Raw genomic sequence first — 16,827 nt, 5'->3', positions numbered from 1 at the left:
ATATATGGTATCAGATCTTCAATGCTATTTGAGAGATCTTCCAGAAAAAAGAGTAAAGATTTCTCCTAGGACTCCAGGGCCATTTATAAAGGTGGTCTCGAATTCTTTGTCTTTGAAAGAGAAATGAACACCTCGGAAGGCGTGGCATAATGAGTAAAGAACTTCACACTTCACAAACAAAACAAAAATCTCATTAGCTCGAAGTGAGTGTCATTATTACAGCTCCCCACGAGACGCCATTCATGGCCGGTACGATGCATGCAAGATGCATCATATATGGTGAAGGGAAGGGATGTACCAGTACGACTCTGGTTTTTGTCTACAGTTGCTCAACATGTCTCTGTGTTATCTGAATGTGTCTAAATCTATACACAAGTATTGATCCAAACCAGCAATACATAAAGTGGATGATACACTTTTATAGGAAACGTCACCCCGCCCATAAACCTTGTTTTCCTTTCCACTCACCAGCACCACATGGATACATTCTATTATATCGACATAACGTTGGTAAGTATGTTTTGCCGTGTAGTTCATTTTCTTAAAGTCTCCGCATTGCTGGCAGGTGCTGACATGCAAATGCTCATTTTCACCATCACACTTTTGACAGGTGCATCTGGCTATATTCAGTCATGAGTTGTTTAACACTCCATGGTACCCTCATATGTGTGCAGTCTTGTTAACTAATGGTTTCTTGTTTGTTTGTTTTTCCTGTGGACCCAAGATTGTTACTTTCACGGTAGTGCAGCAGCATGGCATTTGGTTGCACTTTTCAGACATGTTCTGAACTGGTATGCTGGCAGTTGTGCATCTTTAGAAGGCCCTTGGGTGGAATACTGTTAGGGTTGACATGTCGAGTTTCAGTCATGGATGTGGTGTCTTGTCTGTGAGACATGCCTTGCCTCAGAATGCCTGTTGGGCCAGTATGTTGAGTGTTGGTTGTGGGACTGAAGAGCTCTGAAGTTACGCAACTCAATTATACTCAATGCATCTACCTCGGCAGGATGAAGGCCTCAGTGGCCTCTGTGGGCATACAACCCTGTTGCTAAAGGTGTGTGGGACATTTTAGACAAACCTCAAACCACCAGTCTATTCCATAGCTCAATTCCAACAATCCTTTAGAATTTCTCCGGAATTTGAGTTCAACGAGAGTTACAAAATGAGGGCTCTTCGAGGAAGAATAGACTTGAGACATGCCATAATTGGCCCTATAACATGCAACATTGCCATACTGGGTGTTTGCACGCCCCCCTCGTGGCATTGGAGCATATTACGCATATGTGTTTCTATTTCCATCCTTATAGTACTAGAAATGGATAAAGAATTGTAACAGTTTTTCGGGGTTAGTGCATGCTGGAGAGTGCTGGGGATGGGAGTGGGGGCATGTGGTATAGCGTAGGAGTCGGGAGCTGGTTCACACCCTCCCCCACCTGTGACTTTAGATGACACCAACATCTGTAAATCAAGCATTTAAGTAGCTGCGATATCGTACTGCAAGAACCACAGTGTTGCTGTTCACAGTCTACAGCTCCATCACACATATGCCCATCAATTTATATTTATTTAATGAAGTGATTGAAAAATAATTTGCATCTAAAAGTCTGCTATTATGAAAACGAGCTTCACAGAAATCACATAATATTAGTAAAACATGATCAAGGTGGCAGACTCACATTTAAGTATTTTCACCTGTTTGTCAATGTGAATATGTCGCCCGTCACATAGTGACCGGGGGATGTTTCCTTTGATAGGCAATGTGGTCTTACTGCCTAATTGCAATGTCTCTGTGTTCAGAACACCCACACAAAAAGAGCGATATGCACATTTCAACATAAACCCTAAAGGCCCAACTGATGAAACTGGGAGACAACTGGACATACAATGGGCTTTTAGTACAATGGCACCGTGTTAATGAAGCCACAACCCTTAAAGCGGCTGATGGCCGAGCAGGGTAGGTGGTACCTGTCTGACTAATGGAACTGAGGACCTGAGGAAGCAGGGGAGTAGGCAGAATCTCGCAACAGACCGAACATGAAAGGGAAGCTGAAGCCGCAAACAACTGAGAACCCATCTGAGAAATAAACACGCCGTGGGAGGTTATAGATCAGGCCATGAACACAACTGGGAGACATAGGTCAACTATATGGTTGCGGATTCTGATCTATTTTTGCGGGTGAACTGCAAGACTGCATTTTCATGCACGCTTTTAGCGCCCCCTAGAGCAGCACTGATGCATTTGTTTGGCATGCGCGTCATGCAGACGGTCAACAAGCACAAACATCTGCTGGGACCTCTACACCCCATTTCGAGGGCAGAAAGTAAAGGCCGTTAGAGCCACCCAAACTGTGTGTGTGTCTGTGGTGAATTTGCACCTGGGGGCTATCAATCATTCCAGGCCAGAGAAAACGTCAAACAGAAGTTAACAGTTTCAACTGCAATTCCACCTCAGCTCTTAAGTTCATAAATTACCATCCTAAATCTGTAGCTTTGGCTATGTGTGCCTTCTTCGTAAAAACCCAATCCCTAACCGATGATGTACTTTGGATGTGGTAGAAGAGGAATCAAATCTCACTGATAGAGACATGGTCTCCACCATTAACTTATGATCCTTGTTAAAAAAAAAAACTAAAAAAAAAGATTGCAAGCATGTAAGTAGGTGGTGGTGAGTCAAGATTGCTTCTCTCCATACCTGCAATACACATGCATCTCCGCCCACTTCGATTGATCATGCAGCTGGAGATGCTAGCATCCCTCTGACGTGCACAGGCGTACATGGTAGGGGAGTTCATGAGTGTGTTTCTGATTCGGGGCAAACATCATGGAATCCACAGCCTACCGTGGTTTCGCCATGCTGCATTTGCACACGTGTTTAAGACAGAATAGCATAAAGAGGACTGCTTGCAGTCCGTCCTTCATCCCCCAATTCTGAATCCACAGAATCACATGTTTCGGGTTCACATGTGCATTTCAAGTTGTGACTAACAAGCATGTCATATTGTCATTCGGTCCTCAAATCAAACACTAACACTGAGTGATCTTTTCTCAGAAATCAGCATTCGATCATCTCGCATACTGAGGCTAGATCACACATGCGTATCTTTTAAACAGTGATCGCATAGGTTGACTTTCTGTGTATTATTTCTCCAGCAACGAAAACAACACACGGACATCTACCATAGTTACTTCGCCTGAGAGGAAACAGCCGCAGCTTACATCTGGTCAACATGGCATGAAGGCCTCTTGTATTGAATTATAATGTGTACAATTTATTATATCACTGACAGCCTAATTCTTCCTTAACAGTGTATAAACTTGAGAAGCCTGAAAATGAACAGAAAATATCGACTGTGTTTCTAATTTTGAATGTGCTGTGAACGTATTCGTACAAACATGTACTTTTATTGTAATATATAAATTGCATTAATGCTGCGGTGACCTTCCAGATGTTCACATTTTGCAAAGGTCACTTACTGTTCCTTTCTTCAAAATTACATTATCTCTAACCCACTTTAGTTTTAAAGCAACTACACCTCAATTTACAAAGTAATATTCTGCTCATTGACAGAACATTCCAATGTTATATTTCAATGAATCATAAACTTCCATGGTCCCTTGAACAATTTCGGGCTCATTTTGAGTGAGCCTGCATTAAAGTTAATCTCTTTGTGTTCTGCCTACAGGTGTGGGTCTTTGGGGATGGATTCAGGAATCTCCGCTTGCATCAACATTAGGTATGGGTGGATAAACAGGTAGTTCTCCTGAGTGGAGCCGGAGAAACGCATGGAACAGGATTTTCGTTTGAAAATTAAATGGTAGTTAGAAATGCAGCCAGAGCGTTTATATGCACCTTTTTCTTAATACCTTTGTCATGTGGCTCTTTATTAAAAACCAGGCTGTTTGTGGCTGACGCTGTTAAACAGAAAAAAACCACAGACTTGCAGCTCGGTTATTAGAGAAAAGCTAGAACAAAATTGCATTCTCTACACACTGTATGTCGCGTGCCTTCCTGACAGCTGCTCAGACACTATGGGCTAAATTACAAGTTACGAGGCTAAAAGGTGGCAGTGATTCTGTTACCACCACCTTTTTGGAGGTAATTGAATTGTTCTGCAATTTTTACTGTACCTCTGAATTCTGAGTTTGGCAGAAAACTTTTCCTCCAAAAATTGGTGGAATTAACTTGACTGAATTACGACTTGCGGTAAATCTGCCAAAATCCACATGGCATCCAATGGACTCTAGAAACGGGGAAGTACACCACCCTACAACCACTTGTAAGAGAGTGGCGGTTACGGTATATGACTTTTGGTGATACATTTGATTGATTTACTGCTGCATAACCACCAAACGTGCACGGAAGAAGAATGTCCCTGCAGACAGAGGCTGTTCTTAACCTCTGCACCCCTCATCTAAAATACCATAATTGTGGTACTGTCAGTCTGGTGGAGGGTAAACTGTGAGAATAAGCAATATCTGGTTTTTGTATATGGACTGATAAGAGTCTAAAATTATTCATGTCACACATTATTTTATACCCCATGAGCCAAGTCAGCAATGGAATGGTTTGTGGATTAATGGATACTTTGCCTCTCTCATCTTCAGAAAGTGAGACAAAAGGAAGGATGTTGTTCTCCTTTGATTTACCAGGAGGCTGGGTAGCATCTCCCCTGAACCCAGGAGCTCTCACCAAGAGATCACCTGCAATTTACAATTCAAAGAGGCACAGGAAAAACAAAGGCCAGCCTCACAGCAGAATGCTGCCCACCAAAAGTCCTTTGAAGGCACATGCTTGGGAACGGGATAGGGTAAAAGTAGCCAGAGTAGACAAAGGCGGGACTGAGACAGGTTTCACCATCTTGGTTTTCTTTGAAGCTCTCTCTTCCTCCTTTCTTCTTGACCGTCAGTGAAACAGAGCGCTATGGTTATGGTACAAGAAGGCAAAGCTCACTTGTCATATACACAGGGATTGGACCCCTTGGTGCAGGCTTGCTTCTGTCCAAACAATTGTGGCCTTTTACCTTTGTAAGAAGTGGGCCTCCCACTCCTTCCTTGATTCTGTCCTGGATACCTAAAATACAATATATCTGGAACCCTGTTGGGAGTGCAGTCCATTGTAAAGTCATATTTTTTAGCAGTTAAGACAGGTGCATCAAAGGCAGAGAAGAGATATGTCCCCCAACATCCCCAGGACTAGCAGGGGTGAACTTCTGTGAACTAAGGCCTCAACTGCTGGCAGCACTGGAATCAAGCTCCTGCTCACTGGAGGTGAAGGATACCCCTTAGATGCCAGCTCCCTGCAGTGGGGGCATAACAGAAGGACTTATGTTGTACTTGGAGACCCTGGATTGAGCATCTTTGCCACTCAGGTGCTAAGGGACAGCCCTGGGCACTTATTCCCATATTGAGCCACGTGTGCGCTACACTGTCTTAAACCTAGCCTGCCTGTCCCAAGCTTCTTTGTGCCACATGAACTGGTGTTGGATCCAGTTGCCCAGCTCACAAACCGAATCCCAAATGATTGGCTCAGTAAGCTCTGAGAACCCAGGCTCAATGTTCATCCCTGAAATACCAGAATACAGTACTTTGAAAAGGCTTTGTCCCCATGGTCCAATACTTTTCTGCCCCTCCAGTCCCTCACCAAGTGTCCCCCTCCTCTGTGCCTACTCTCCACACCCATGATTGCCTCCTCACCTCCCCTTCCCTAGCCCATTCCCCCACAACACATGCTGTTTCTGTGACACAATTTGCTTTCAAATGTCGGCTATTCACGGTTATTCTGTCCATAGCCAAGCATACAGAAAAGCTTTGTGTTGCAAACCCAGTCCCTAGACCCCCTCCAACTCCCAAATGTCTCTTGGTGTCCTCTAGCCACCCCCAGTTCTAGATTGCTGTTATTTCATATATTTGGACCTGAAAATAGCTTTTATTCCTACGTTTCATTTTCCAGTACCATCAGCTATAGCTGTGGCTACATGTCAGAGATCTTTTTGGCTATATTTTTGGTATTTCATGGTATGTATTTTTGTGGTATAGTGGTATTTTTGGTACTTCGTGGAGAGCCTAATTTCAGAGTACTGCCTAACAATTGTTCTTATATCGGAATCACTAATGGTAATCAAATACTGTACACTCTAAAGAAATTAACTTATCCCCTTTTGTGGTATCTTATTTACAATACCACATTATGCCCTTTTGGCTTGCATCTCAGAATACATTCACCATGTAAATGAAAAACAAACATTTATTCAGAGCCTCTCAGAGTAACACAATTTACAATGACTAACTTTGCTTTTATATTTAACCACATATTCTGTATTTCCCTGTATGCCAAAAAAATAAAGCTGGGCACAGAATAAGTAAACTGAGACTAATTCACCTTTTTCGGACTGTTATTCTTTATCAGAAGTTAGAAATACACAGGATGACATGTAAATCAATGTTGTAATTCAAACATAAGCAAAGCCTTTCCTGCAGTGGGTTTCAAAACATTTTATTTGCAAATAATGTCCTTAGGTCTGCCTTGAACTTCACAACCAAACTTAGCAGAGAAAGGGTTTCTGTCATATCTAAGTTTTATAGCAACAACATTTGGACAAACATAAGCACAGTTTTACATACACATTTAAAATGTCATTGCGCAGCACCTAAAAATGAAATGATTTACCCTCTCTACACTAGCTAATATCAGGCATTCACTCGATAGCATGCTCCTCAAATTGACAGAACTTTCCAAAAACATCTTTAATCATGTGTGTGTCTTGAACTGCTCTCAACCCCAATCTAGTTGTCGGACAGAATAACTCTTCATCTGGTCCACATCCTTTTTTCCTGGAACAAACCCTCTACCAGCGTTTCTGCTCCCAAAGTCAGCCAGATAAAAAGTACCTAGGCATTTGTTATTCTTGCAACTGTTCATTTTTTACCCTTTACATGTTGCTTAAATGCGGTTTGTTGGTGTTGTTCGATGTATCACAACAGTTACCAAGAGACCAACCATAAAACAAGTGGCTTTTTTGCCTTTTCACGTGGTGCTTAAACTTAAATGTGATTATTTGGGGTTGTACGATGTATCGCAACAGTCACCAAGAGACACGTGACAAAACAAAGGACGTGTAGCACACTGATTAAGCAAAGTATGTGATCCTCAGCAAATAGTTTAATGGCACAGGACATTAACTATAAACAATGGGAGTTCTCAAAGCCTGGAATCGTTTATACATAATAAAAATAAAACAAATGTTTTTACAGCTACAGTGAAATCGGGAGTGAAAATGAACTGGTAACCCAGGTCTCTCATCCATGAAGAATCCACAACCAACGCTGCTTAGCTGCAGAGGGAGGAAAAGGGCCAGCCCCATCAGGACATCATGCCTAACAACAGAACCAATCTTACAAGACCACTTAGAGCAATATGGCTTGAGGGGGCCAGCCCCTTCCTCTCTTTGAAGTTAAGCAGCCTTTGTCCGGGTTACTGCATGGATGGGAGACAGTCCACAGTCTGGTTCTGCGTGTTTTCTTCATTATTAATATCTCATAAAACACTAAGAAAACACATGGCATATGCTTTTTTTTTTAAACTGTTCTACTGTCAGTCCTTGAAAGTTCTGCACTCAGAGACATTTGTTTTTGCCTTTTACTGAATTGCATTCTGCTATCTTTAGTCTCACAATGAAGATGTGGGAATAATTCCACAATTGTTCACTTTTTGCATATCCTAGTACTATACAGATTTATATATTTGAGTGATGCTATAGTATGTGTACCTTTCAAGTTAGCTTTATAAAGCAGAATATTTTTGAAAGCCGGACATGGGGGTGAGGAGGGGAAATGATGAGAGATCAAGTAAGTCATGAATATTTGCACACAATGAGGCAAGAGGGTTTTCATCCTGGACACTGGTATTCAGTCTATACAGGATGTGGCGCTACTCACTTGATACTTTTTGTATTGCTTTACTTTGAATGGAATTTGAGTAGTGCTTGCTGCGAATATGGTTCCGGTCCTGAGGCTGTACAGGAAAATTATTTAATACTTACAAAACAAAGCGGTTTGGACCATATATTCTTGCGCCAAGCACTATCTGAAAGAAAGTGGTCTTGCTCTTTCAGTTTGTGCTGTATTCCGCAGCAATGATACATTCGTAGTGCTCACAAAAAGCAAAAAGATTAAAAAAAAATATTATTTTGGGTGTATTGGCAATATATTCTTTTCATACGTGCAAAAAAATGACTTCCACACTAAATTTCATGTATGGGACAAATGTACCTGGGCAAATGTTATTCTTGTAGCTGGTAATACCCCCTCCCACCCCCCCCGGATCCCTCCTTCTGTGCCGTTTAAATGCAGTTAATTGGGGTCGTGAGATGTATCACAACAGTCATCAAGAGACCAACCATAAAAGAAGGACCTTGTTGCAAGCTGCTTAAGCAAAGTGTATGATCCTCAGCAATACATTTTATGTCACTGCAGATTGCCTGATAGCATTGTGAGTTCTCAAAGCCTGCAGTCTTGTATACATAAGAAAAATGAAATAGACCATTTTATAGCTACAGTGGGTTTCCCATACATACACTACCCATAACTGGTTAAAAAAAAACGTTTCTACTGTCAGTCCTTGAAAGTTCTGCACTCAGAGACATTTGTTTTTGCCTTTTGCTGAATTGCATTCTGGTATTTTTAGTCTCACAGTCAAGATGGGGGAATAATACCACAAGTGTTAACTTTTTGCATGTCCTAGTACTATACGGATTTATTTATTTGAGTGATGCTATAGTATGTGTACCTTTCAATTTGGCTTTATAAAGCAGAGTATTTTTGAAAGCCGGACATGGTGGTGAGGAGGGGATTTCCCCTCCTCACCCCCATGTCCGGCTTTCAAAAATACTCTGCTTTATAAAGCAAATACTCATGACTTACTTGACCTCTCATCATTTGATGAGAGGTCAAGTAAGTCATGAGTATTTGCCCACAATGAGGCAAGAGAGTTTGTAATCCTTGACACTGGTATTCAGCCTATACAGGATCTGGCGCTACTCACTTGATACTTTTTTGTATTGCTTTACTTTGAATGGAGTTTGAGTAGTGCTTGCTACAAATATGGTTCTGGTCCTGAGGCTGTACAGGAAAATGATTTAATACTTACAAAACAAAGGGGTTTGGATCATATATTCCTGCGCCAAGCACTATCTGAAAGAAAGAGGTCTTGCTCTTTTAATTTGTGCTGTAGTCCGCAGCCATGATTAATTGGTAGTGCTCACAAAAAGCAAAACACAAAAATAAAAAATAGTATTATTTTGGGTGTATTGGCAATATATTCTTTTCATACATGCAAAACAATGACTTCCACACTAAATTTCGTGTATGGGACAAATGTTCCTGGTCAAATGTTATTCTTGCAGCTGGTAAAGCCCCTCCCACCCCCCCACTGCTTCTGTGCTGTTTAATTGCAGCTAATTGGGGTCGTGAGATGTATCACAAAAGTCACCAAGAGACCAAGCATAAAAGAAGGACCTTGTTGCAAGCTGCTTAATCAAAGTGTATGATCCTCAGCAACGCTTTTAATGTCACTGCACATTGCCTGATAGCATTGTGAGTTCTCAAAGCCTGCAATCTTGTATACATAAGAAAAATGAGATAGACAATTTTATAGCTACAGTGGGTTTCCCATCCATGCACTAACCAGAACTGACCTTGCTTAGCTTCAAAGCAAGAAAGGGGACAGCCCATCAGCTAACAAATGTCCTTTCCGAATATATTTCCATTTCTTTCTTCTATTCTCTAGGACCCTTCACCATTTAGTAACAAGGTGTTTAAGCTTCTCCCCCCGCCCATGTGAACTCACCCACTCCCATGGTTTGTTCCCCTGCCAAGGGGCTGACTGCTGTGTTTCATTAGTCTCTGTGTCCTTGTCTGCTATGCCCAATATGGAAAGAACTTCACCACATGTGGTGGCTCTGTGTTCTTTACCATTCCATGTGAAGAGAATACCAAATGGAAAATTCATTTATGCGTGATGTTTTTGGCAGTTAACACTTTGATAACCGCGCCAATTTCCCTATTCTTCTGCAACGTGGAAGCAGCTAGATCCTGAAAGATGAGGAAACTCGATCCATTAATTGTGATATTTGTCATTCCACTTGTAGCCTTTAGTGTGCCTTCCTTCACTTCAAATGATGGCAGAGCCACCAATAGATCTCTGGGCCTGTCCCCTGGATCCAAAATCTGTCATCAAATCACCAAAGCATTGTAGAAATACTGTTTGGAGGTCCTAATCCATGGTCGTTTGTGCCAGGCCTTTGATTCTTATATTGGATCTGCGAGAGCGATTTTGTAGGTCTTCCTCTTGAATTTCCATATTATGTGTAGCAATGGCGATGTGATCCAAGAGTTCGGAATTCTGTGGCACTTCATTGGAGACCTCTGAAATGCCTCTCTCTGTAACATCCATCTTTGGCCCAGTGTGTTCATTTCCTCTCTCACCACTTTGAGCAAGTTTTTCAAATCTTCCTTTACACTGAGAATTTGATCTTGAAACGTCACTGTCAGCCTCTCTTCGAGACCACTGATGCAATCTTTAAAATCTTCTTTGTTAAGTGCCATTTCTTGTCACAATTGGGACCCCTTATCCCCCTTCTGTTGTTTCTCTCTCACATCCTAGCGGTTCTCTTCTGTGCGTTGGACCAACACCTTTCAAATTGCCCTCTTCTCAGGTCTAGTCCTGCTGCCTGCTTGGCTGGGGTTTGCTTCCCCTTTGTTTTTGGCATCTGAAGGGGTCACACATCACCTTACTTTCTCCTTAAGTCCAAATCCAGATGTAGTGGACTATTGAGTTTACTTCCAGTGCTTTGTCTATTCACTTAAAGAGCCAGGCCCCCATTTGTCTCCCCCAATAAGGCAATGCTCTTTTGTAGGCAAAGACCAAGCTGCTTACTTGATATTGGAGAGGTGTGTGGGGGGATTCCTCTCACACTGTCCTGTGCCTCTCGCTTACACTTAACATTTTCCCAAATGCAGAGTTCCAAGTTCCGGTACGCGAGATTCTCATTGCAGTCTTACAGTTGTGTGGTATAGCTATGTCTAGTCTCCTCGCTGTTTAGCATCTGCGGACAACCCTGTTTGAAGGGGGGTAATAGGGTACAGAGGGGATAACATGGCTCCCAAGTAAGTCTATTTTTCTTTGAAAGCTGTTAGGTAAGCTTTTCAGAAACTAAGGATAGGCACACTATATTTCTGCATGATTTTGATAATACAATGTCCACTAACTAAAAACTATTGTTGGATTAAATACTGTAACTGGAAAAAACAGAGACACCCCCAAAGAGATTGCACCATGTACATTAGTGAGATACTGTTTACTTTGTGATGTAACATTATAATAGGGAGATTTTGATATGAAGCTCTCTACATAATTTGCCTACCTGCTTTTAGTAACTACAGTCATTATTGTTTATTTTACAAATAATTAGTAGACATCCAATTTACGAAGGGTGCATAATGTGACGCCAGCTTTGTTTGGTGTGTATCAATGTAAGTAGTAGTCACAAAATCATACTGATTTCTAGATACCCTTCAAATAAATCCTATTATAATTGTGTACCTCTACCTCAAAAAAATCCTGTTTTCATATGTTTCCTCTCTCAAACTTAAATGCATTCAATGCTCCCTATCAACTACATTCTAATCTTCTGCTTCTACTTCTTCTTACAGAAGACTGATTTAATCACTCACACCATTATTTATTTATACATGAACCGAAACCATCCTGCCCAAATGCACCACAAAGTTTGTGAAAAGCCTGTTAGCACACACACGTTAATCATTTATGTTAATGCATACAACCCCCTTATTTACCCTTTTAACATGTTCTCTGACCCCCATTACCAAGATGGAAGAAGGAGGATACATGCCTATAATCTTGACTTCCGCTTTACAGACATTTGCTGCATTGTTAGTAAATCAGTCAATGCAAGTGGAATATAGTGAAACTACTGTGATGCATAATACATTGCTGTATCTTAAATAAATAAAACAATATTGAGCAGTGATGTGGCTGGATTCCAAACATTCCTTAAATACTGTTATGTATTTTTGTGTTTATTTGTGGATGGATCTATTACTAGCTGTGCCCTGCATACCATATGCCAATCTCTCTCTCATAGTTCTTCATTCCCATTTGCTGGTCCTTTGGTGAGTGAGTCTCACTGAGGTCTGCAATCCCCCTCAACACCTCTCCCTAAAGGTGCACTCAAAATTGAGGGAAGTAGGACACGAGCTGCTGGGAAGAAAAATTGCTGTCTATGGATCTTTGTTTCATTTTGAGCCTCTACACTCCTGCTCATTAAGTCTTGTGACATTAAAACCTTTTTTGCTTATTGCTATAACATCAGCCCGCAGGGTAAGCGAGTTGCAGGCCCTTTGCTGTAAACCTCCTCATATAGATTTCCATAAAGACAAGGTTATTCTTAAAGTGACACCCTCTTTCTCTCCGACTTTCACTTGTCGTAAAAAAAATTACTTTACCAACTTTCTATCCACCATCCGGGAAAGGACTCTCCAATTTTACATATCCAGAATGGCTACATTTTGCCAAAATAACCTCTTATTCATTGGCTATGATGGCCCCAAATGGGGTCTAGCTGTAAATAAACAAACCATATCTAAATGAATCATCCTGGCTATTGGTAAATGCTACAGATTAGTTGATAAGGACCCTCCGGAAGACCTAAGAGCACATTCCACAAGGAGCATGGAAACCTCTGCTGCTCTTCAAAGAGGTTTCCCAATCAAAAACATGTGTTCAGCTGCTACTTGGTCGTCTATTCACACTTTTGTGAAACATTACTGCCTGGATTCGTCTTCCAGGCAGGGAGGACAATTTGCAAAAACAGTCCTTCATTCGGTCCATTATTAGAACAAAATGTTATTAGTACTCCTACCACCACATTATTACTGCCTTGGGAGTCTATCAAAAGATGATGAATATGTGGGGGGACACAATCCATTTGAAGTTACTTACCCTCTGGTAACATTCTTTTGCTTGGATGTTCCTCCCACGTATTCCTCATCACCCCTTCCAGCCTACCCCACCGTATATTTTACATGTTCTTACACTTTAAGTTTTCTGTGAGCGTACGGTCTTTGGTATGGTTTCATCCACAAAGACTGAATAGAAATGACCTACACAACAAAAAGTCCTAAATAAGCTACTACCAAATAGTCTACGTTCTAAAAGTTTGACTTTTGGTTGGGTAGGTCAATTATTTTGGGTCTAAGGCTGCAGAGGCTGCAGGGGTGTTCCCTACAACCCTTGTTCACTATATTATAAGGTACAATGAGTGGGGGCTGCAGGGGACACCCCCGCAGCTGACCCAAAAAAAAGGAAAGGACCCTTCGGATTGGTTCCCGATCACGGAAGTAAAAGCGAGCAGGTGTCGCAGGGAGTAGCAAGTCGGATGCAAGGTAAGTAGGGGATGGGGGTGAGGGTGTGTTGGTGTGTGGGTGGAGGTGTGTGCAGGGGTTTGGCCAAGGCAGAAATGTTCAGGGGAGAAAAGACAATGTTATTTCGAAAAAATAATCATCAGTCTTTTCTCCCTTCGAACATTTTTACCTCAGTCTTTCAACCCCAAACCCTTGGGTACACCTGGTATTCAGGAGGTGAGAAAACAGAACTGAAGCTAATGGGCGCTGCGTGCGCTACTTATACTGATGATGACATCAACAGTCAAGCGGAGGCCCTCAAGCGGCATCGACTCGATGAGAACGGCACACAACGCCCCCTGTGAAAAGAAAAAAAATTGTGAAGAAGCTGAAGCTGGAGAGATAATTATCCTAAGGCGAGGAATACATGGGAGGAACATCCAATCGAATGAACGTTACCAGGGGTAAGTAACTTGTTCATCCCATTGCACAGGTCTCTGCGCCCTGCTGGCTGCAGACAACAGTGCCTGCCAAAAAGGGACTGGCTTCCAAATCCATGCGCCAAAACAGCTAGGGCCAAAAGCGATGTGCCAAAACACATCATACCGCTTAACAGGCAATCACTCACTCTCCTTCACGCGCTGGTTAGGGATTGCTCAATTTCTGAGGATACCCTTGTATGACCGATCCCACCAAAGTGCACAGTCGACTGAGGGTCATTTCAAGTCCACTCTTTTAAAGAATTTGACACATATCACGTGAATCATCAGTTGGGAATCCCCAAGGCCTTTTGCATTCAGTTACAGGAACTTTGCTTGAGTGCAGGACTTTTGGACCTGCTGTTCGATTAATTTTTCAATCACATATCAATGAAGTCAGGATGAGTGTAACCTGAAAAGAAATTAGTAGGCAAATGAGTCATTGAATCAACAGAAACATTGTCCTATATGTTTGTTAAAGAATGTTCATGATTCCATGTTTACTTTAACATTTCCTTTTTATTGAAGTAACGAATAATGTATTGTGCATTAGCTGGCAGATCATTTTACTTCATGTAAATATATTTCCTGCTGTGAATGCGCTGCAGGAATTTGTAAATGAAGTGTAGCCAAAAGAAGTTAATGGGGGCAACAGAGGGGCAGGCCATTAGACCTTTTCTTGTTTTGCTGTAGTGTGGTAAGGGGAGATACATATGTATATAGTCAATCTATAATGTGCATTGTATAATGTTCAGTGCAGTCATTGGTTCTATTTTTTGTCTTATAGAAACTGTTATTTTGCAAGTCCAAACAGTTCCGGCAAACAAGACAATCACAAATGTTGTGGGATATTTAAAAGGAACCACTTTTCCTGGTACGTATATATTTGCTGTGGAATGTATTTTTTGTGTAGTGTTCTGCACAGGGTACTTGTCCTGGTGCATCTAAGAAACATTTGTAAGCATTCCTCTAGAGATTGTATCGAGTGATTCTCGCACTCGCCCAAAACAGAGTAAATCCCTTAGCAGCTGAATTGTTCCACTCAATCACAACCACTTGTGTATACCATCCCTGACTGAATTAACATGCTCTGGCACACGATCATGACATTCTCCACCGGGCTCCAATGCTTAAGGACCACAATAAATAAACAAATAAATAAATAGTGCTGCGATATTATAGTGCTGTTTTGTAATTGTAAATGTACAGTATCTGACTTCTTGGTGTTCTAAATTTTGTTCCTTTCTCTTCTAAAATGTAGATGTGTCATAGATTCTATTGTTTTTCTGCTGCCAACCAAATAATTCCAAATAATTCACTTAAATAACTAAAGCATGATTCACAGGATCATCCTGAGCAAAGATTCTGCCTATCAAAGGAACTGCATCCTACACTACCAGGTCCCTTGCCCACTCACTTCACCGTCGACCCGAAGATACAAGTGGGCCGATCAAAGTAGATCTCCATAGACAAAGACTGTTGCTGTCTAAGGCCCACCATCTGCAAATAGCTCCTAATAGTTAGTAAAACAAACAAATCCTCTGGAAATTCCAGATCTAGTGAAGAAGGACCTTTGCAAGCCAATGGAGAATGTTTCATGTTGGGAAGGATCACCATGAAGCATACCCGTTCCACTTTGGCATGACCATTCTGCTTTTCAAATCCAAGAATGACTTTGAAATATTCAATCACTTGGAATTGCACCCATTACTCTTATGAACATGCCCTTCACCTTTTCAGTTCAGATGTTGATTCCTGTCCATTCCTGTCTATTGACTCACATACAATTCTGACCACTCCTTGTACCCTAAAGCTAACATGTGGTTTGTGTACACATTTAAAGATAAATAAAAATGCCAATGTAAGAGCATCAATATCGTTCTCATGGAATCGATTCAAGGTTGGATTATGCTTTTAAGTTTAAATTCACTTGAAGGTCTAAATTCCTCACAATCATAGCCAAGCGTTATTCATCCATGCTCTGTTGGGTCATCAAAAGGAAAACTGGAATTTTCCTCCTCATGATCATCAGTCAAAATCGGTCAACTTTGTTCAGGAAGATGTGGAATTTTAATTCATACTAGTTGATGCACTTTTTCTTGCATTTATGGTGTCGGATGTGCAAATGATGAGATGTCAACAGCTTGGTAAGTTTGCTCTGTGCTCTGTAACTGTATGTGCATTTTCTTTAGAAATTGATTTGTTCCCTTTTTACTTTTATGTTTTTTCATATGCAATTATATAGTTTGAATTATCACCACTGTGGAGTGGCATCTTTATGCTTAAGAAATGGGAGCTCAGCACAGGAATATATTAATGCTGCTAGTTTACACCGAAAATAGGATCATCGTTATCTTTATATGTTTTCTTCAATGTAAAATGCACCCCAGCAACCCTTAGTTATTCTGGCAAGGTGTCCTAGATCTTTGGGCCCTGGGTCTAAGAATGTGTATCCATCTGCTTTGTTCTTTCTGAAGTTTGGAGGAGCCAGAATGTAGACTAGGGTCCAGTGTGACAAAATTAGCATAAGGATGAGTAGTGGCTAAACCACATGCTCAGCCCTTTTATGTCTACATACAAACCAACAGTGATTCCAATCTTAAAGGTAATGACACAGTTTAGAGATCCCCTTTGCCTTTTTTGGTAATAGGGGCAGAGGAAATGCTATAGTGTCACGAGGGGTTTGAATGTGATTCAGTAGCATCCCAAACTGCACAGTACAACAGACCAAAATAAAGGAATGTCCAATCATCATTCTAAAAAAAACATGCATATTTTAATTAAGCACACTATCTGCAAGAATAACTAAAAAGAAAAACATTGTACAATGCACACCCCTGTGGATAGAACAGAGATCATATGAAGAGAACAAGAGATTCAGCACTCTAGGTAGAATACCGGAGTGAAAGGAAATTCAACAGTCACAATGTTC

General features: G+C 41.3%; 1 protein-coding gene across 2 annotated transcripts in view; it reads left to right on the top strand.

The window, feature by feature from the left end:
* NAALADL2 (N-acetylated alpha-linked acidic dipeptidase like 2) overlaps positions 1-16,827 on the top strand; it is a 4,115,865-nt gene that overhangs the window by 3,090,893 nt on the left and 1,008,145 nt on the right. For both annotated transcript variants that reach the window (XM_069618713.1, XM_069618714.1), the window contains one exon: positions 14,683-14,769. In XM_069618713.1, coding sequence (XP_069474814.1) covers positions 14,683-14,769 — 87 coding nt within the window. The remainder of the gene's footprint in view (positions 1-14,682; positions 14,770-16,827) is intronic.

This window comes from Ambystoma mexicanum, chromosome 10 (assembly GCF_040938575.1).
Source record: "Ambystoma mexicanum isolate Mex_15411 chromosome 10, UKY_AmexF1_1, whole genome shotgun sequence".
NCBI lineage: Eukaryota > Metazoa > Chordata > Amphibia > Caudata > Ambystomatidae > Ambystoma > Ambystoma mexicanum.
This window is presented reverse-complemented; position numbering and strand designations above follow the sequence as displayed.